This window comes from Sciurus vulgaris (genome assembly GCF_902686455.1).
Source record: "Sciurus vulgaris genome assembly, chromosome: 17".
In the NCBI taxonomy this organism is placed as follows: Eukaryota; Metazoa; Chordata; class Mammalia; order Rodentia; family Sciuridae; genus Sciurus; species Sciurus vulgaris.
The window spans coordinates 56,264,825-56,287,617 of record NC_136478.1 but is presented as its reverse complement, the minus strand read 5'-3'; the positions used below and the strand labels follow the sequence as shown (position 1 = coordinate 56,287,617).

The 22,793-nt window shown below is 42.3% G+C and overlaps 1 protein-coding gene across 7 annotated transcripts in view; it reads right to left on the bottom strand.

Moving 5' to 3' along the window:
• The window catches only part of LOC306647871 (insulin growth factor-like family member 3), a 465,794-nt gene that overhangs the window by 47,574 nt on the left and 395,427 nt on the right, over positions 1–22,793 (bottom strand). For 2 of the 7 annotated variants that reach the window (XM_079117444.1, XM_079117442.1), the window contains one exon: positions 2,934–3,005. The exons of 1 other annotated variant lie outside the window; for it this stretch is intronic. In XM_079117444.1, the coding sequence (XP_078973570.1) occupies positions 2,934–2,985 (52 nt within the window). In that variant the 5' untranslated portion in view covers positions 2,986–3,005. Of the gene's footprint in view, positions 1–2,429; positions 2,610–2,933; positions 3,006–4,337; positions 4,374–7,154; positions 7,414–22,793 lie in introns of those variants that run through there. 4 more of the 7 variants (XM_079117440.1, XM_079117439.1, XM_079117441.1 and 1 more) reach the window with 4 other exon arrangements.

Genomic DNA, 22,793 nt, shown 5'->3' with positions numbered 1-22,793 from the left:
ATACAGCCACATCAATATTCATAGCTGCTCAATTCACAATGGCAAGATTATGGAGCCAACCTAGATGCCCTTCAATTGATGAATGGATAATGAAACTGCAATATCTATATATTGAGCCTTTCAGGACAGCCTTGGGCAATGTGTGCATGCATGTTTGTACATAGATATTTGCATACACATTGTATACATATATATTAATTTCTAACTCAGTTTATCTATGTATATTAAAGCCTGCAGATTCACACTGTACCCACTACTCTGATCCAGTACCATGGGATTTATTCCAGTGTTCCCCTTTCTGTGTTTGTAACTCTCTGCTTTATGAGACACCTGGCTTTCACGGTTCTCCACACATTGTGTATTTCCTCAGTCTCCATATACTTAAGGAATCTCCCTCCCACATGGGCTGTCTTCTCAGTCCAGCCGTAGCTCAGTCCCACAGAGCACACTGCAGGCACTTTGGCTAAGTTAAATAATTAGTGGTGTTTTTGTTTTTGTTTTTTTGTTTGTTTTTTGTGGTGCTGGGAATTGAACCAGGGCCTTGTGCATGGGAGGCAAGCACTCTACCAACTGAGCTATATCCCCAGCCCAATAATTAGTTTTGAAAGCTTCTTTTAATCCACTGCTTCCTTCTTCCCAGTTCCACAGTTGCTGTTTAATTACTTCAGTACTTCTCTTTATTTCCATCAATGTGTAATTGCAAATCAAATTTGGAAAGAAGCTTTTAAAATAGGTGGTCTAGATCTAACCAATGGAAAGGGAACACAAAAGCAAGCAAAGAACTGAGAGGCATAAATATTAAAAAGGAAAAAGACTCAAACTATTATTATTTTCAGAAAGAAGAGAGTGGGCCTCCAGAGCATCTAGGAGAATGAACTGAAAGCTGAGTGAACTAAAATAATTGAAAAAGGTAGCAAGGCATAAGGTGTATATGAAAAACCTTCAAAGTACGAAGGCTAAATATTTTTGGTGGAGGAATTCTTAGCATAGCACCCACCACAGAACTTAGCCACAGCAACCTAAAAGAAAACTTTTATTCTGGTGAAATAGGTCCGAACCATAGGTCTGTACTATGCACATATTTCAGAAGCTAGAGGACAATTTCTGTTTTACATCCTAGCAGAGAACCGTGGGGGGCCTCTCTGCCATGTCCTGCGTGGAGGAGAAAAGGGTTAACTGCCAGAGGAGGATGTTGGCGGTTTTTTGAATCTCTACCCAAAAAACTTATCTACTCAATGAACACACAAGAGCCAAAACTCTTTTCATGTGAGAGGGGGTGTGACAGGTCTGGCCACACCAGCTCTGGCCTCTTAGGACAGCCACATGGAGTCGCCCAACTCTCCTTATTTATAATATACAGGTAAGGGGGGCAGGAGGATCACAAGTTTGAGTCCAATCTCAGCAACTTAGCATGATCCTATCTCAAAATAAAAAATAAAAAGGGCTGGGGATGTGCCTCAGTGGTTAAGTACTCCTGGGTTCCATTCCTGGTACCAAAATTTTATATATATATATAACCAATAATTCTACATCAACAAATAATAACCTAGAAAAAATGGAATGTTTTCTATACACACACAAACCCCCAAATCTCTCTCAAGGCAACACAGAAAAACCTAAACATATCTACAACTAGCAAAGAGACTGCATCTGTAATCAAAAACCACCCAGAAAAGAAAATCCTAGGACGAGTTGGCTTCCCCAGTGAGTTCTACCAAGCACTTAAAGAATTAAAAACCAGTCGTCCCAAAACACTTCCAAGTGAATAAAACGAGTACACCCTAACTTCCCAGCTCTCAGTAGCATACTGAAAAGTGTGTTTGAGGGGGAGGTGATGGTAGTATTTTAAAGATATTATTTTTCCTTTGTATTTTATCTAATCCAACCCACAGTTTTTAATGTTTGGTGATAAACTAATAGACTGGCTTATTAGCAATCTTTGTGCTGTTAGCCTTCGCAGATTCTGGGACAAGAGGAAGCAGCCACACACACCCAGACTCCAGTCCCACTTCCACGCCACCCGTGCTCAGGAAGCTGGGAATGAAGCTTGGATGAGAAGAACTGCCTGGCAGGCTGGAGAGAAGAAGGGGTGAATGTACACCAGCAACCTGACCCCACACAGGGCAGAAGGGAAAGCCAGGCCCAGCCTTAGTCCTCTCCTCATAGGATGATCACCACCGCCAGGCTTTGGGACCATTTGAACTTGTCCAGGTCCTTCTGTCACTGGCACTTTCCTCTGCCCTGACCCTCTCTCTGTCTGGACTGCACCCCTGAGTGGTGCCCCACATGCCAATGGCTGTTGACATAATACTGAGATGGAGCAAAAGGACAGTCAGTGTGGATACTGGATGACCCAGTCAGGAAGATGGGGGCAGATTCAGAAGGAAAGAAAATGCTAATACCTCCAGAGCACTTCCCCTTCCACCAACCTGTTGCCAAGGTCACCTGCCTCCAGGGAACTCTTGCTCCCAGCAAGGAGCTGTTCATGAATGTCCCCTGGGCTTTTCCCTTCCTGCCTTCCTCAGCATATGAGGAAAATAGAGAGAGGTACCACTGGGTAGGTCCTCTCCTGGCTTTGGTCACACAGTAAGATAAGAGGAGAAGGGGACCTGAGGAGAAAGGAAACCTAAAATCCATAAAGGTGCAAGACTCCCCCATTCCCTCCAGCACCAGTTCTGGACCCCCTCCCCTGCAGAGGAGCCTCCTTCTCTCTCTTCTGTCCTTTAGGTAAAAGTTTTTGCTTCTGCCTCAGCATTTCTCAGGTGTTCGGTCTTCAATCCTGGGGAATGGGATCCGATTCTGATTTTCAAGACAGCTTTCAGTGTTACTATGAAAAGCACATGTCCACACTTGTCCTTGAAACTTAGACAAAGGAGCTCTCTGGATCCTCACACCATGGGCATTAAGATGATGAGATCGTCAACATTCTTTACCCAGATTCCTCTGTGTGGAGTTTCTGTGGCCCCAGGTCATCTTCTGTACCATGGTAATGACTGTGATGAGTCCTTAATGAAAAAAAAAAAGTGACTTGATAATGGCGTTGACATTTCCAGAGACACTGCTCCTGCAAACTATAGAAACAGCAAATATTGGGAAGGAGAGACTTGAAACCAGGTGAGAAGGAGCCAAAGCATTTCTGTATGATTAGAAGGTAGTTGGCCACCTTGTGCTTTTCAGTGATTGAGCTAGAAAATTTGGAAAAACCCTAGTGTGGGGCAGGACCAACTGGTATTCCTTCATCCTGACGTAAGTGAGCAATCAAGGGAAGAAGCTCTGAGTCATTCAGCAAGCTTTTGGTTTTTGGCCAAAAAGGTGTTTGCACCTGAGATCAGGCCATAAAAGTCTCCTGAGGAAATTATGTTCAGGTGATTCTCAAAGAACAAGTGGGAGAGACTGAGGGTGGCCTGATCCAACATGATCCAACATGCCCAGCCACTGAATTGGGTGATTCCAGGTTCATTTATATGAAAGTTCCAACTTTTGCTACTTTCCTTTAACTCTTCTAGGGTCTCTGAAGGGATGACATCAGGAAGGTGCATCTTGGGTAAGTGATACTGAAGGTGTTCGCCCTTATCCCTGAGGCTGATCCGATAACAAGAAAAAGGTTTGGAGAGAAAGGAAAAAGAAGTTTTTATTAGCAAAGGAGAATATACAGTGACTTCTGTCCCATAGGCTGTCATTCTAACAGCCAGGGGACACAGCTAGTTTTTAAGGAGGGGATACTTAAGCTATGCTCCAGGTGTACCCTGCCGGGAGTCACAATCCATTGTAGCCTTGAGAGAGAGCCATTTATTAAATCTACAGGTGGCAGCCCTGAAGTCTGAGATAGGGGACTCGCTATTTACAAAGCTGAACCTCTTTATTGGACAGCTTATATCCACATGGGGAGAGGTGGTTTAATACAGCAATAGTGTCTGAAAGGCAATGCTGGTAGTCAGGACTGGCTAAGAGCAAGTTATCCACATATTTCAAAGGATTTCTAGATCCAGCTGTAACCCTTGCAAGTCTTTTGCTAGACTCCCATTAAACAGAGTAGCAGAGTTTTTGGGTTAGGGCTCAGCAGTGGAGCCCTTGTCTCTCATGCATGGGGCCCTGGGTTCCATCCTCAGCAGCACATAAAAATAAATAAATAAGATAAAGGTATTGTGTCCATCTACAACTAAAAATTAAAAAAAAAATGGGAGGAGAGTTTTTAAATTCCTCAGGTTAGACAGTCCAGCATCATGGGGTGCTTACTTTTTGTCACTCAAAAGAAAACAGTAATTGGGGCTTCCTTTCCAGTGAGACACATAAGAACAGATTCTTTAAATCTAGCCTTGTGGACCTCCTATAGTTACCTGGCATTGCAATCAGCTGGGTGCATGAATTAGCTTCTGTGGACAGAATACATGGAACAATATTATTTACAGCTCTCTATGGTAACAAAAACTGCATGGTATTAGCATCAAAACAGACATTGAGTCCAATGGAATATAATAGAAGACTCAGAGACAAAACTACAAACTTACAGCCATCGGATACTTGACAAAGGTGCCAAAAACACATTGGAGAAAAGAGTCTTTTTAATGACTGGTGCTGGGAAAACTGAACATCCATATGTAGAAGAATTAAACTACATCCCTCTCTGACCTGCACAAAAGTCTTCTCGAAGTGGATCAAAGACTTAGCAATCAGACCAGAAACTCTGCAACTGCTAGAAGAAAACATGGGATCAACACTCCAGCATGTAGGTGCAGGCACCAACTTCCTCATCAAGACCCCCAAAGCTCAAGAAATGAACCTGGAATCAAGAAGTGGGATGGCATCAAATTCAAAAGCTTCTATACAGCAAATGATGATTGAGAGCAGGAAGAGAGGGCCTACAGACTGAGAGAAGATCTTGGCCAGCTGCTTTTCTGACCGGGAATTAACATTCAGAATACATAAGAACTCAAAAAACATAACACCAAAAAAAAAATTTATAAATAACCCAATCAATAAATGGGAAAAACAATTCAACAGATATCTCTCAAAGAAGAACCCAAAGGTTAACCAATGTATGACAAAATATTCAACACCTCTAGCAATCTGGGAAGTGGAAATCAAAACTACAAAAAGATTTCACCTCACTCCAGTCAGAATGGCAACTCTCAAGAACACACATCATAATAAATGCTGGTGAGGACGAGGGGGAAAAGGCACATTGTACATTGGTGATGGTACTGCAGACTAGCACGGCTACTCTGAATGGCGTGTGGAGGTGTTTCAGAAAACAAGGAATGAACTACCACAGGACCCAGATGTCTCACTCCTTGGTATTTATTCAAAAGAGCTAAAATCAGCCCATTATAGTGATACAGGCACATTAATGCTTTTAGCAATATAATTCATAAGAGCCAACTTGTGGAATCAGCCCAGATGCCTGTCAATAGATGAATTAAGAAATGTGGTGTATGTACACAATAGAGTTTTAGTCAGTCATAAAAAAAGTGAAATTATGGCATTTGCTGGTAAATGGATGGAAATGGAGAACATCTTGCTAAATGAAATAAGCCAGATTCAGAAAATCAGAGGTCATTATTTTCTCTCATATGTGGAAATTGGAGCAAAATAAGGGAAAGAAGAGATTGAATATGTTAAAGACACAGAGTAGGTCAGTGGAGTAGAAGGAGACTGAGAGGGAAGGGAGGAGGGTGGGACATGGGGGGGTGAAATGTGGGATGAACTTAACAAACTCAAGTTCTGTGCATTATATAAATATACCACAGGGAATGGCCAACCTCCCATGGAATCGCACTGTCCCATTCGTCCCACTCAACCCACTTAACTCAACCAGAGAGCACATATTCCATGTCCCAACACACGCAATCACCTGCTGTGCTGCTTCTTCCTGCCCTTAGGTATCCTCAGAGAAGGAAAACTGGGTATGGAGGTCCAGAAGAAAGCAAGACCACACCGTCCTGCAGGCACCTAGCCTGGGCCCTCTTCTCTCTCGAGAAACCCATCTCTGTCCCTCTCTCGAATAAAACTTGCTTTCTACACTTGCCTCGGCATATCTTGGGTGTTTAATCTTCAACACTGGGGGACCAAGGACCCAATCCTGATCTCTAAGACCAGTATCCCTAATACTGATCACCCTTCCCAGGGTCCCTTCAGCCCAAATGGCCTTACTAGCTTTTTGAGCAAAACTCCAGCAGAGCAGACTCAGTTTCCTCTTTTTGATTGGCAAGTGAAAACTGGAATCAGAGTGAGTTTTCTGCTGGCACTTGTGAATGGCGTCCCTGTGTTCAGTGAAGAGGCCAGCTGTGTGTTTTAGTTTCATGACGTCTCATCCCAGGAGAGGGATGGGATAATCTGACCCACACATAAAGCTCTGCTTAATCTTGGTTTTCCCAGGTTGCATTCAGGGGGCCAGAGCACAGAAGGTTGAGAGCTACTTGTCACCCTGTCATTATCACGATGCCATCAACCTTAGTTCCCCACTGCCCAAGGCTCCTGTAGGGCCCTTTTCTTACAGTGGTTCCTGATCTTCCAGGGAGGGAGGCCCCTACCAGGCTTTCTGTTCCTGCCAGGCATTCTCTGCCTTAGAGGCAGCATCTAGGAGCTGTGTGGGGTTTGTGCCCCTCTACCTGCTGAAGTTTTCTCCTTATGTCCAGGTCACATTGGCCATATGGAGGTCAATGGGGTCTCTCTCTGCTGGAACCAGCAGGACCAAAAGGTAGTTGCCTGTGTACATGGGTCTCTAAGGACCCCTTTTATCTGCTCAGTGATGTGGGCAGGAGGCAGAAGTATCCACTGGTGGGCAAAAGAACTCTCACGGTTCTGGGTCCTTAAAGTAGGGAAGTAAGCTTAGGAGTAGCTTACAGGTGGCCTGACCTCTCCCAGCTGAGCAGCTGGCCTAGGGTTAGTCAGGGCTTTGCCTCAGGAGGTACAAGGCCAGACAGGCAGCTCTTTCATTCTAGGTGGGCGTGGTATAGGGCGCCACCTACCGGTCAGTCCAAGTCCTTTAGCTTTCTGAGGCAGATGCTAGGACTCCGCGGCTGCATTGCTGTTTCCCAGCAGTCACTTTGTTCTGTAGCTTGGCAGAAGAGGCTGCAGCTCTTTTCTCTGCTTAACCTAACTGGGTGCCCCGCCCCCTTGGGTTGGACCCTCTCTCCCGTTGTTTTATTTCTTACCATTTCTGGAATCTTCCCACTCTTTTCCTTCTCTACATCTCATAATTGTTGAATTTTTCTTCCTCTGCAGTTGAAGGAAACCTTTTCTATACACGATCGCTTTGAAAATGTGATGTTTGCCATATACCGGCACCAAGCTCAAATTACATCACCAGTTGCCCCCGGTGTACCAAGATGGGCAGAGACAGGGATGCACGTCCCGCACTGCTCACTTTAGGGTGCTCAGACTCCCTGGCCACCTTCTCGAGACCCAGGCTTCTGGTCTATTAAAGCAGGGATGATACCCATCTCACAGAGCTCTTGAGAGGCCTCACTGGCAGGAAGCTCAGGATATGACTACTGCAGTGAGCAGAATAGGAAGAAAATTCTTAGGACTTTTATAAGCATCAAAAAGTTTACATGAGCCAGGCCTGGTGGTGCACACCTGTCATCTCAGGTGCACACACTGTAATCTAAGTGGCTGGGGAGGCTGAGACAGGAAGATCACAAGTTCAAAGCCAGGCTCAGCAAATGTGAGGTGCTAAGCAACTCACTGAGATCCTGTCTCTAAATAAAATTCAAAATAGGGCTGGGGATGTGGCTCAGTGGTCGAAGGCCCCTGAGTTCAATCCCTGCTGCCCCCACCAAAAGAGAAGGGAAAAGTTTGACTCCTCAGAGATACATTTCAAAATACAAAGAAATAAGTAGATAATTAAAAATTGGAAAAAATACATTAAAATAACATAAATAAGCATAAGACTTTTGCAGTCTTTATTTTTCTTTTTCTTCTTTTTTTTTCAGTATTGGGGATTGGGCCCAGGGTCACTCTGGCACTACATCTTGTCATTTTTATTGTTTATTTTGAGACAAGATCTCCCTAGGTTGCCCAGGCTAGTCTCATACTTGTTATCCTCCTGACTCAGACTCCTGAGTAGCTAGGATTTTAGGTGTGCACCACCATGCTAAGCTTAGTTTATTAATTTATTATTGGTACCAGGGATTGAACCCAGGGGAATTTTATCTTAAATGTACATGTTATATTTTTTGTTATATCTCTAATATATCATATATTACATTTACTATATGAATTATAAATATGATATAATATGTATTTGCTATATTAAATTATAAAATATAATACATTACATGTATACATTTAATATAGTATATGTATACTATATATATATATATACTACACATATACTATATTCATACAACATGTATATACTCTGCTCACTGTGCTGTGTAATAGCTGAGGTATGGAAGTTTAAAATGCTGCTTCTAAAACATCTAGTGACTTAACATTGAAGAAATTTATAAACGTACTTTTCCACATTGCTTTACTTGCTCGGGCTCACCCAGTTTATGCAGAGGGGACTTCTGCCCTAGGGTTATGGGAATGCTGAACACACAACACTCAACCCAGGGATATTAGTCAAATGGACTGACAGCCTGGAGAGGACACTGACACCGTGCAATGCCACACAGGTTGCAGCTGGGGACACTGAACCCAGGCTGTGTGGAGAGGGCAAGGAGAACCCTGGTTCCCAGGGGAGGGTGGAATCGGCCTGCTGGAAACCGGCAGGCAAGACCTGGAACTGGTCCCTGTGATGTAGAGGGTGACAGACCCGATTGACAGGAACAGAATGGAGGGAACTCGTGACTCCACCATTGGAAGCCCAACTTCCCAGCAGTCCTGGCTACAGCATGCTGGGACTTAGGCTGGGCCTCACACCACACCTGTGTGGGAAGACAGGGCCTCACTAAGTTGCTGAGGCTGGCTCCATTCTGTTTCAGGTGTCTTAAGGGAGGGGATGCTGGGGGCCCAGCGGACTTAGAGAAGTCAAGTGCAAAGGTTAGTTAGCATGAGGTTAGGCCACCAGGGTTTGTTAGATGGCAGTTCTCAAAGTTAGGATTCTGTCCTCACGTGGAGCCTGGGAAACAGGCATAGTCTCTTTGATGATGACATGTCCAAGGAATGACTCTCAGGTCCTTGAGAGGTTTTATATTTTTAGTTGTGAAAGAGCTACAAATTTATTTGTAAGCCTATTGAGCAAGGGCTAATTTTGATAGAGAAATAGATGAGGTTCCAGGAACTGAGCTGGACCTCAGAACCATCTCCAGCAGCACGAGGTGTGGTTAGGTCAGGCTGCCATGGGGCCATGGGCCTTTTGACTGCCTATGGCTCACTCCCAAGGTAAAACTCTGTGTCCTATGGCAAGCATAGGACTGTACCAATCCAGCTGTGAGCGAGCAGTCACCTGGCGTACCCTTCCTAGGCTGTGCCACTCCTGGGACTGCTCAGAGCATCTCACCTGCACCTTGAGGAATGCTTTGACCCTCTTGGCTGTGGGAGGTCTGGAAAGTACAGGGCAGGCTGAGCATTTTTCTGAGTAGGACACATTAGCAAACTTGAAGATGGGGATAGGAGAGACTGGAAACCAACTCAGTCAGAAGAAAGGGTTCTTACAAGGACAGTTAAGAGGATTTAACTGTAACCTTAATTCACCTTTATTCTCTAGGAATACCGGAAAACATACTGAATGGGCCTCACCCAATTAAAGCTCAGGATTAAAAAAGAATTAAGTGCCTCATGCAAAAAGAAAAAATAGTAAAAATAAAAACTCAAGATGCTAAAGATGTCCTATAGAATTCTTGCCTACTTTTAAGACTCTAACCAATGGAGTCATATATTCGGCCAGATTGAGTAAGTCTATGCCAAGCCAGTATGTAAAAATTATACCAGGTATTATGATGGTTCTCATTAATTTACTCATTTGTTTCTGTTACTGGGGATTAAACCCAGGGGCACTTTACCACTAAGCTACAGCCCCAGCCCATTTTATTTTGAGACAAGTTTTCACTAAGTTGCTGACACTGGACTGGAACTTACGATCCTCCTGCCTCAGGTTCCTGGATTACAGGTATGCACTACCATGCCTGCCTAATTATATTATATAAACAAATTAAAGTGGAAAAGCTTATTAAAAATAATAATTAAAAGAAAATGAGATGAGGATTGGGGTTGTGGTTCAGTGGCGGAGTGTTTACATGGCAAGCATAAGACCCTGGGTTCAATCTTCAACACCAGAAGGAAAAACTAAAAAGTAATTGATGTGAGTTACATTTTAATTAGCTTGATTTAATCATCAAAATTGTTTACATGAATCAAAACATCACATAATACCCTCATGAATTTATGTAACTTTAATTGACACAAATGTTTTTAAAAGAAGTAACATGAATGCTTTGGAAAAATTCAGTGTTCCTGAATCACTAAAAGAAATCTCTCTGATTAGTCACAGGCAAATAAATGCAAACACCTGAGGGAAAACTTATTAAAGTTTAGGATTTTTCATTCAGACTATTTGTAAATGATCTTAACTCATGGCACATTTTATTAAAAACCACAGGTGGCTAGGTGCAGTGGCACACACCTGTAATCCCAGAGGCTGAGGCAGGAGGATGGCAAGTTGGAGGCCAGCCTGGGAAATGTACAGAGACCCTGTTTATAGAAAGAAAGAAAGAAAGAAAAAAAGGCCTGAGGATGTAGCTCAGTTGTAGAGCACCCCTGGGTTCAGTACCCAGCACTGCAGGTGTAAGGCAGGGGCTGGGGACTGTGGGGGTCCACTTCCTGCTTTGAACATAACCCTTGCTGCTCTGCCATTGAGGCTTATTTTAAAACTGACATTTCCCCTGCCTGTTCTCCCTCTCCCTGTCCCTAATCACAGGGGGCGGGAAAGATTATCTTTCTTCCCATCTTGACCAAGTTATCTGTCCTTTGGCTCATAGAGGACAGGAAGGAAGGAGTTCAGTCTTTGTAGCTGGCATCTCTGGACCTAAGAAATGGCCACCTTTGAAAGCTACAAATGAATTATGACTCCTGACAGGGCGTGGAGTATAACTTTGGAATCACCTCTTTAAAAGCCCTCTGTTCTGTCTGATAGATCACAGCCTCCAGGACAGGAGTCCCTTGTTTTTCTCCTTTGCTATCAAAACAAGATAACTTCTTTTCCTTTTTTGCAAACCTTGTTCAAAACCTACTGGGTTGGCTTTGGGGACAAGAACTGAGGTTTTGGCATTGTGGACCACAGGTTAATCACAAAGAAAAGATTTTGGCATGTGATAAAGTGATATGGATATGAGTAATCTAGAATCAAAATTAAGAAATCACCCCACTCATAATGTAAGAAATAAACAAAGACCCATCATGACTGCTCAAGTTTCCAGAGCTGGGAGCAGCAGATCCTCCCTGGTAGGTGACAGAGCAAGCAAGGTGTTATGCAGGTAGCCTCCTCCTGCTCCCAGGAGAGGGCAGAAGTAGGGAGACCATGCAACCTGCAGAGCCACACCCCAAGCAGGGGCTGGGGTGGATTTGCTCACTCTTCCCTGTGGCTGGCTTCCTTCTGGAGCTCGGTCATCCTGGAACTTTCACAGACCCTGCCCAGGGCAGCTGACCTCCTCCAGGTGTTCGTGTTCTGTTCTGCCTCTGTGATGATGAGAACATCATGTAAACTCACTTTGAAAGCTACAAATGAATTATGACTCCTGACAGGGCGTGGAGCGTAACTTCGGAATCACCTCTTTAAAAGCCCTCTGTTCTCTCTGACAGATCACAGCCCCCAGCTATCTTTAGATTACCCATGGACATAGAAAACCTTGAATGTTATATCTTAAATATCTGGAGACAAATATCCCAATTGGTTAGCAGGCCAAACAATTGGTTGCTAAAATTTAAGGGCATCATCCTTGTCAACCAGTTCAAATTACTGGTCATAGATTTACTAAAATCAGGTGTTTCAAAAGGAATTTGGATTAACTTAGCAGGTTTTAAGTTAAAAAAAAAAAACTCTTATCTTAATAAGAGTTAATTTAGATCATGCCAAGAGAAAATTTATAAGTATATAAACATACAGGCACATACAAGAAGACTTCAAAGCTTATATTTATCATTTGCTAGTTTTTTTTTTTTCAGTACTGGGGATTTAACCAAGAGGTGCTTTAACACTAAGTCACATCCCCAGACTTCTCTTTTTAATTTTTAAATTTTGAAACATTGTTTAGTTCAGTTGCCTAGGGCCTTGCTAAATTTCTGAGGCTGGCCTCAAACTTGTGATCCTCCTGCCTGAGGCTTTCAAGTTGCTGGGATTAGAAATTTGCACAACCATGCTTGGCTCATTTGCTAAGTTTAAAAGTCAGATTTTTGACCTGATATAAAAGTATGTCTGTTTCGCTCCCTTTGGCAGTACATAGACTAAAATTGGAACAAAACAGAAAAGATTAGCATGGTTCCTATGCAAGGATGATTCACAAATTTATGAAGCAGTACATATTTCTCTTCATTAATAAAAAGAAAAAAAAAAGAAAAACATGTCTGTACATCTTAAATTTGCATTTTCCAAGTTGAGGCCTGGAGAAACTGCATCTTAAAGCCAACAAAGCTTAAATAACCAGTTTCTTTTCAGAGATAGAAAAACATTTTCAACAAATAGAAAAAAATTAAATGCCTTAAATCTGATAAAATGAAAGTATACAATTTTAGAACAGAGAATCAAAAAAAAGAAGCAAATTTACCAGAGATCAAAAAAAAAAAAAAAAAAAAAAGAGCTCAAAATAAAGCAAACTTTTTTTCCATTTCTTCTAGAAGCCCATCTGATGATGAAACCATGACTGTGGCTCAGGAAGAGTTTGGGGTCAATGAGGTGTGACATTCCTAGGAATCCTCCCAGGTCTCACCACTGGGCTGGACAATCCTCCTCACTTGTCTCAGAAAATCCCCAGACACCAAGGAGTGAGCAGAGTGGCTTGAGGGTCAGGGTCACAGGGGCCCAAATGTGCACCTTCTGGGAGGTCCCCCCAGAGTTCCTTCCAACCCAGGAAGAAGTTGTGCTCTGAAGTAGAATCCCCTCTCTTTGTAGGGTAATGTGTTGTTGCAGTCATCGCAGTGAGATACAGTTGAGTTGATTGTCAAGTTTGTAATGTATAAAGCCACTCCCCCGCCCACCAGGTACAGCCATTTTGCCCACCTCCCAACCATTTGTCAATCTGCAATATGCCTGCCTTTTCCATTACAGGAATTTCCGGACTCCCCACCACCTTTCAATCTGCACTCTGCCTGCCTCTTATGTTACAGGAATTTCTGGCTTATGTCGCTGCCATTTCCAGCTTATGCCACTGCCATTTTCCTGCTTCCCATGTTAGGTCCTAACATGCTATTGGTTCATCAGTCAGCTTGCAAGAATTCTCCTCTGCTATTGGTTCCTTCCAGCCTGCGAGATTTCCAATATCTGGGAGAAGCCACATGCCATCTCTCTCTTTTGTCCCTTCTTTTCACCCTGAGCGGATGCGCTAATCGTCCGCATAAATAAAGTCTCTTGTGTGAGACCTCGTGTCTGCAGAGCGCTTTTTCTGGGAGCTATTGGGGAGCCACAACTGAGCCAAGTGAGCAAGCGGTGGCTGCCTTACATCTCAGGAGCGTGCAGTGGCTACCGCCGCGGTGCTGAAGTTGAGCTGCATTTTTTTTTCCCCCTTACAAAGTTAATAAACATGCAAGCAGTTGCCTTAAGCCAGCACGCACTTGCATGTATGTGGGCCATGTTGCAATCAAAGCTCCTCTAAGGAGCTTCCAGACAGTTAGAGCTTTTCACTCTCCTAACAGACATCTCCCAAACAAACACCCCAGCTCTTTATGCCTTGTGGTGTGTATTCTAGACAAACTGACCTGTCAAAAATAAAGCCATCTTTTTCTGTCAAAAACAACAACAGCAAAGAAAAACAGCTCAAGAAAGATATCAAAATTAATTTCAGAGAAACCCCTAAAAAATCCCAAAGAATTGAGAAGAAACAACTCCACACTGCTTTCAGAGAAATCCTAGATTGCTTAGAAAGCCCCGGATGACCGGAAAGCAGGGAGGAGGGGGTCAATATACATTGCTAGAAAGACTAGGGGACAATCAAATGGTGGCCTCAGAAACCAAAACAGAGCTTGTCCCAGATGTCCAACATGTGACAAGGCAATAGATTATAAAATAGAGGACACAGACATGGGGGAGGCCCTTACAGTTGGGGATGGCTGGTCAGGGTCTGCCAATCAAGGTGGACCTGAATCAATGGTTCAGGTGGGCACTGGTTCATCCACAGGTAGATCCCTGTCAACCTATCCCTCTTTACAACTCTCTAGGAAGATCGCATTTTGTCCTTTAGTGAGGTTGAGAATTAGCCCTTAAATAATTACTTAAGATAAAAACCCTTGAATAACCAGTTTTTTTTTTTAAAGGCAGCCAGGTGGAAAAAGCAGAGAGTCTATTTTCTCTATTTTCTTTCCTATTATGGAACACCTCTTCATTGTCTAATATACATTTGGACCAAGCCATGGTACAGGAAAAAAACATTTTTCTTTAAATTCTCTGCCTTAAAATAATCCAGATTATTTAATATGTACCTAAGGGGTCATTTCTCAAGGATAGACAGTGAATTAACCATGTAAGGCCCCCAAAAAGGAAACCCCAACTCTGTCCCATGGATGGACGGCAACCCCAATCAACCGCAGGAGGCGTCACTTGGTGCAAACCGCAAGAGGTGTTTATTCCAGCGCGCTGGGACCCAACTTGACGAGTCGAGTCCCTAGCAGAAAATCTTGTAGGTTTATAAAAGCAGAAACCACACATCGGGAGGGGTCGCACATGAAAGGGAGAAAAGGGGGGGGGGGAGGGAAAGGAAAAATGGGGAACAAAGCCACCAGGAAATTTCAAAGGGGGTCTGGGTTTGCTGACAACATGTTTCACAATGTTTTACAACAGGGTGTAGATTCTGGTCAATAGTTTCTGGTAATCCTACTGTTTGAGCACTACCTGGCTATCAGGCTCCATTTACTCTTTGACTCTCTGTTTGGGGCTGTTTCCTGGAACAGCTTTAAGGGCTTTGTTCCCATTACTGGGAGGGAAACCTTAGGGAGTTGAGATAAAACAGACAGCTTAAAAAAATGTCCATTCGTTCATTTCCCCATCTTCTTTTCTGGTAAGTTCTAATCATGGAACTTCTGTCTCTATATACTCTTCTCCAAAGCTATTTCCTTGGCGGAGGGACTGGTATTGTTGCCTGAGCATTAGTACCTGTACAGCACTTACTCTTTCCCTGATGAAAGTGACTAGGCGATTTCAGGCAGGCAAGAGCCCAGGGGGCGGGCCACTAATTAGCAGCCCCTTGTTTGCAGTCCTTGATAAACAGTCCTTGATAAAGGCAGGTAAATTTGGTAATCAATGGGCTCCGGAGATCCTTGACATTCCATTCTTCCAGGGGCAGTCTCCAACTTCCAGAGGCAGATGATTTTATGGCCATTTCCTCGATTTGACCCGATCCGATCCCCTATTTCTACACTAACTACCTGTTCCCAATTCTGGCTTCATTCCCCTCTCTAATCTTACGAACTCCATGCTGCTGGGGAAGGAGGTCGATGACCGCTCTAGCTTCTTCGAGCTGGAAGTGGGTGGCGTGGGGCAAGCAGCTTGGAGTTCCCTTTTCTAAAAAGCGGGTCAATCAAGGGGTCCCCAGGAAGAAGCCTGGTTGGGGTAGAGCAGGTTTTAAAGTCATCTGGGGGTGGGTGCTTCTATGATAGAACAAAAAGACACGAGTACTGAAATGAGATTAGTACAAAGTAAATGTTGCAGCATCTGAAACATGCAACTGAGTATCATGAAAATGACAGAAGTCAATCTCTCACCAGGAGGTGGAAGAACTGAGAAATTGTTCCCATAACTAGGCCTAGCAAAGGCTGGAGAGGACAAGGCCTTTATTTGGGGACTTTAACATTGTCCAGGTTATCAGGAATGTAAACACGACATTGAACTCTTAATGTCATAGATGTCCCCGGGGGGGGGGGGGGGAAATAGTTAAGCTACTTCATGTCATCTGATTTTGTAAAATATCCCTTTATTGGTATAACCTGTGTTTAATAGAGATCTCTAAACTTCTGTTACTTAGGAATAGATAATCATACTAGCAAACATAGATTAAGTCTACCTGTGTAGCTTAGGAAGGTCTGCAGGCCTTAAACTGACTAAAAACTTCTGACTCTGGCAGTTTCTCTTGATAGTTATCAGGCATATTTGCTGAAAAATCTTTCTCTCATTTGTAGCTTCCAGTCTATTCTAGTGGGCTAGTACAAGTGTACATCTTAAGTTACATTTAACTATTATTTCCTTTAAATGCCCAAGAATGGCTATATTTTGGTTTAAACTGTTTTGCTGGGTATCTAAGATCAAGCTGGTCAAATTGACGTGGTTCCTGTCTTGTTAAAGAGTCAGCTGAGTTCCCACAGGGGTCACTCGTACAGAACTGAAGAGCGGCTCCTTAGCTCCACCAGTGACTTTGATTAGGCAGGGTCTCTTGATGAGGTGACTTCCTTTAGAAGCATCAAGGGATGTTTCCCCTTTTCCATGACCCTCCTCTGCAGCAGATGCACTGGATGATTTTTCATCCTCTAGTCTCAACAATCTCCTTGACCAGGAGGTTGTGTGACCCAGAGTTGCAACGCTCCTTAGAGAAGTTCTCTTATTCCCTGGGTTCAGGCTAACGTTGAGGGCAAGACCCAAATATGGACTTTTCTTGACCTCTGCATTTAACTCCAATCTCTAAGTTTGATCTTAATCATCCAGCAAGCCAGTCTCACCAGTCATAAAGTAAGAGTACTGAGCTTTAACTTTAATGTCCATAACTTTACAGTTATTTACCCTTTTATCTAACTGGAGTCTGCATTAGTACTGGAAGTTACCACTATCTGTTCTATAGGTGATGGCTTATTATCACAAGTTACCTAGGTTGTTTGTTCTTGGAGCAGCTACTTCTGCAAAACATCAACAGGTAACAGTTTTACAAAATGAAATTAGCAAGAGTAAAAATATATTCAGCTTGTATAATAGCCATGTTGAATTTTGATTGAGAACTACATTCTATCCCCTATTTGAGATCACAGTACTTTTACAGCAAGAACCAATCTTTTGACTATAACTTTAAATAAGCTGAAGTCTGACTTATTTTGGAGCTATTCTACACACAGTGAGGTGGGAGGCAGAGCCTTATCTCAGGTAAGGCGTGGCTCTTTACAGATCTTAAGTGTTCTAATTCTGATGTTGATCTTTGCTTCTTCCTTAAATACCATTAAGTAGTTTACATATACTGTTTCTTGAGTCTATATAAACTTTATAATTAACACAATTTAACATAGTATCTAAAACATGAATCAAAGAAAGGCTGAGAGAGCTTTTCACTTTCCTTTTGTGTGATAAAGTGGCAAAATGTTTTCATGTTTCTTTCCTATTTCACAATCTTAACCTTTAAACAAATCAGACTCTAATGTTTAGAAATACATTTACATTTGAAATTCTTTATCCCAGTGTAAAAAGTAACAAATTTTACACACACCCTATTGATAGCAGGTCCTATAATAGAACATTAAATGATAGAAATAAATCCCCAATAAAATTTACTCTTTATAAGTTTAAGATTACCATGACAGACAAGTTTAATCTGGAGAATAGCAGAGCTTGAGAAATTCCCTGCTTTAAAAACTTGTGGTCCTGCCTGAAAAATATGAACACATTTAATATACAACTAGTGACCATTTCACAATTACCTTGACACTTTTATTTTACCAAATTTAGTTTTTAAAGAAAAATTTAGACTCTGTAACATAGTACAATAATCTAGCAGTTGTTTAACCATAATCGTATAAACCCCAATTTTTAAGACCGATTGTTCTACAGAATAAAACTTAATAGACACAAAGTCAAGAGTAAATTAGTGTTTCAAATCCTTGGCATATAGATTAAACTTTGGTTTATATCAGAACGTTAGTATTTCACCTTAGGAAAAACCTTAAATAGTTTTCACTGTCTCACATACATACAACCAACTTAGTTACCCACAAACTTATTGAAACTTGTCCTTTACTTACACACAGACTTTCTTGGCACTTACTTAGACCCTCATGTATTTCATCACACAAGCACTTTCTTACCCAGAAACATTTCCTTTTCCCTTTTACTAAATATATTTCCATACCCAGAACCTTTTATTTTCTCTTTCCTATTTGTTGGCCCCTTTTCGTTTACATTCTGAAACAACTCTTATGAAATTTCTGAATTTAGATAAATTACTCTATTTTAATACGATTAAATATTTTGTTGTTTAGAGTACTCTCATTGAAACACAGCTGAAACTTTTGAGACCCTTTGTATATAGAATTGCACTTGTTAGGACATAACTCTTAGTAACCTTGTTTTTAGTTTAGTGATGACACAAAGCCAAGTTTAAACCCTTTTATTTACCAACCTCTGAAAACACCCCATGGAATTTAAGGAGTTAAAAGTACTCGATGTTATTTGACAATTAGCATTTTAACTTTGTAAATTAACCAGATATCTCTACAAACACATTAGAGTAATCCCATACATGTTAACTCTAGTTCACTTATTCTGTAAAAAAAAACAAGATATCAGACAAGTCTCCTGAACAGTATTTGCTGTCTCTTCCCTGTTGAAGAAAAGTCCTAGAAACAATTGATATTAGACATTTTATTAACATCAATATTTTATTAGCTTGACCACCTAGAGACTTGCAAGTTATTTTCAAAGACATTTTACTCTTTTTAGTTTACCCAATTTGAACCTTTTTTAAATCACGTGAATTAAAAGTATCTGGATCCATTTTTAAATCTCAATTTTAGGAGCGCTCAGTTTTGATACGGACAAAACATGACATTAGACAGCACGACATACAAATAACACAAAATCAAGGCCTTGTAACTTTATAGGTGAATGTCCATTGCAATGTAACAGATGTTCAAAAACTCTAGTTGAATAAAAAAAAAAAAACTGATCAAAAAATCATGAGCTCAAAAGACCTTTTAATTACTAATATAGCATTTACTTTGCTGGAGTTTTAAAGACTCTTTTTACCTTTTCTTTTCTTTCCCTGGGTTTGAGACTGGCCTCCTACTGAGCCTTTAGGCTTCTTTTATTTATATTTCAATGTAAGCCTTGACTGAGATCTGGAAGGATCTAACAGGTTTTAACAGAAACTTTGTGTCTAAGGCATTTTAGCCATCTCATCAGGACAGGTTGGGTTGGGTGTTAAAGAAAATCATGAGACCTTATTTCCCATTACTTTTGAGACTGAAGCTACTCTGCTAAGTTACCCTTCAGGGCTGTCGGGAGGGGGAGTCCAGCGAAGGAACCTTTGGGGTCCACCAAAAAGGAAACCCCAACTCTGTCCCATGGATCCACGGCAACCCCAATCAACCGCAGGAGGCGTCACTTGATGCAAACCGCAAGAGGTGTTTCTTCCAGCCCGCTGGGACCCAACTCGAGGAGTCGAGTCCCTACCAGAAAATCTTGTAGGTTTATAAAGGCAGAAACCACACATCGGGAGGGGTCGCACATGAAAGGGGGAAAAGGGGAAAAAAAAAAAAAAAAAAAAAAAAAAAAAAGGAAAAATGGGGAACAAAACCGCCAGGAAATTTCAAAGGGGGTCTGGGTTTGCTGACAACATGTTTCACAATGTTTTACAACAGGGTGTAGATTCTGGTCAATAGTTTCTGGTAATCCTACTGTTTGAGCACTACCTGGCTATCAGGCTCCATTTACTCTTTGACTCTCTGTTTGGGGCTGTTTCCTGGAACAGCTTTAAGGGCTTTGTTCCCATTACTGGGAGGGAAACCTTAGGGAGTTGAGATAAAACAGACAGCTTAAAAAAATGTCCATCCTTTCAACCATATTTTAATTTGCACGCTTCAAAGGTTTCTTGGGGGGAAAATTAAGCCTCTATAGGGAACAGACTCTTGGTCTGTCCCATATTCTCCTGAGGCACTCTTTGAGCCCCACCAGGATCAGACTTTTTAGTCTGTCCCCTGCTGCCCATTTGACCAGTGGCCAGGGGACTCTACTGCAGGGACGCAGCTGAGTGAGCCATGCGGCTCATTCCTTAAAAAGATTCTAAGGAAGATCCTGCTTCCAAGCATTCCCAGGAGGCCCAGGATCCTCCACTTCTGGGTCTTCAAGAAAAATAAGGTCATTATGAAAAGGATATCCTGAGATCTCAAGTAACCTAGGTGCACTTGAGAAATTATGATTTTTAAAATGGCAAGGACATAAGATCTTGTAGAGGGCTGGGGTGTGGCTCAGTGGGAGAACATTTGACTAGCATGTGTGAGGCCCCATCCCCAGCATCACCACAAAAATAAAACAAGGATCTTACAATAGACAGGCATTCTGGGACAGAGCAGAGTTAGGCAAACTTCAATGGAAAAAGATCTATGTACAGCCCATGTCTAAGGAGCAAATTTAGATCACTTGTCATAAGTCTTGTAGCAGAGTTTAAGAGATCCTTTGTGCCCTGGGGGAGGCTCACATGTAGTTTACATTCCGGCATGATTGAGATGCAGCTCTTACAAGAACAGATATCACACAGACAGTAGAGAAAAATAGGTAGACACATCTTTTTTTGTTGTTTTGTTTTGTTTTGGTACCGGGGATCAAACCCAGAGGTGCTTTGCCACTGAGTCACATCCTCAGCCCTTTTTGATTTTTATTTTGAGATAGGGTCTTACTAAGTTGCTTAGGGCCTAAGTCACTGAGGCTGGCTTTGAACTCCCATCCTCCTGCCTCAGCCTCTTGAGTCACTGGGATGACAACGGGTGTCCCTCTGCCCAGTGCCCACTTCTATTTTGAGAGGCAGAATATCTTTCCTTTTCTGACGCCTCAATTCCACCTCAGCAGCACTGACATCACGTGAGGAAGCTGCACTGTGAATGGTGAAGAGTAAATGACAGCATTTGTGTTGACAGACAGGGGAAAAACTTCCACGTGATTCTACAGAATCCTGTTAGCATATTTGAAGAACAAAATAAAGTGTCTACTCCATAATTGCAGGCTCTGCCTTCATTTATTAGATCTTTATTTCACCAGTTTTTATACTGCTCAATTTGTGTTCTACAAACTTGTGGTGCCAGCTAACAGGGAAGCTACACAGACAAACCAGGCTGGTGTGGGAAAACCTAAGCTGTGATTTACCAAGAATGGAAAGTGCTAATTCTATTTCTGTGCTCACTAGGGAGAATTTTGACTTCCTGGTCTACTTATAGCTATAAAGCTATCACTAAGAAAAAGATGCTTTATTTTTAAAAGTTACTTTATTTTTTATTTGTTCTATTTAGTTGTACATGCAGCAGAACTATACATTTTGATAGATCATACATAAATGGAGTGTAATTTTTCATTTTTCTGATTATACATATTGTAGGATCACATCACTTAGCAGTCATGTAGATACAGGAGGAAATACTGTCTGTGTCTACTATCCTTTCTACCCTGATTTTGATCTTTTTTATGATTTATTATTGATATACAGCATGCATGGTCTATGTATCTGAAAGTGCAGACTGATTTTTGTAATTTTATGGATTTTGTTATTTTATGGTTTTGTAATTTGTATTTTATGGTTTGTGTAATTTTATGGTTTTTGTTATTTGTTTTGGTATGGGGGACTGAACCCAGTGTTGACTGACAACTAAGCTACATCCCAGCTCTTTTGATTTTTTTGGCTTGAGACAGGGATTTGCTCAGTTGTCAAAGGCTGGTCTTGAACTTGAGATCTTCCTGCCTGGACATCTGGAGTCTCTGGGGTTACAGATGTGCACCACCCCGTGTGCTCCTCTGTCTGTTAGTCCTGCTGTTAGTCTGTGTTTATGATGATTGACTTCATAAAGGCAGAAGGATCTGATGACTGGCAGCCATGGTCTTACTGGGAATTTGTTTTGTTTGAATGACAGTTATTGGTTTACTGTAAGCTGTTTAATTTGGATACCTTTTGTTTCAAATACGCTTGTTGGAACATTTTCTTGCTAGAATTGAGCCTTTTTTCCTCCTGCCACTCCTCCCTTATACAAAGTTGTCCTTTCCCTTTTTCATCTCTTTCTCCTGATCCTTGCAACCTGGCCCCTTTTCATATAGGAACTGTATGAGCACCTGGTCACAAACAGGCCACAGAGGCCCTTGTTCCTTCAACCCAGCAGGGTGGAGGTGGCACAGGGAACAGCCCAGGATGTGCAGCAGACTCACAGAGAAGCCCCCCATTAACATGCACACTCCTGGGTCAGAAGGAACCTTACTGGCTCACTGGAAAGACCCATAGGGTGACTTCCTGGTGTTCTGGGCCCCATGAGGCCTGTCTTGCAGATGAGTAGATAAATGTGATTTGGGGAGGGAGCTGGCCTTGGGGCAAGAGCTTTGGACGCAAGCCCCACACACAGGACCTGACCTGATCCAAACCACAAGTTCTGTCAGGCAGCTTAGAAGCCCCAGGGCAGCTTCAGGACAAGAGGCACCTCCACCAAAAGGAGAAGCAGAAACTCAAGGATGGAGAAGTGTTTGGAGAAGAGCCCCATCTGGTGCTCCAGCTGGTGTGACATTTGATAACTATGGTGCCTCAATCTGCGAGCACTTACAAAATGGGGAACATTCTCTCTCTCTCTCTCTCTCTCCTTCCCTGTTTCCACAAGCTGAGCGGCTTTCCTCCTCCATGCCCTTGTGCCATGAGGTTTCTTCCCTGGAGCAGCCGACCTTGGGCTGAAGCCTCTGAAACCAGAGCCAAAATTAACTTTTCCTC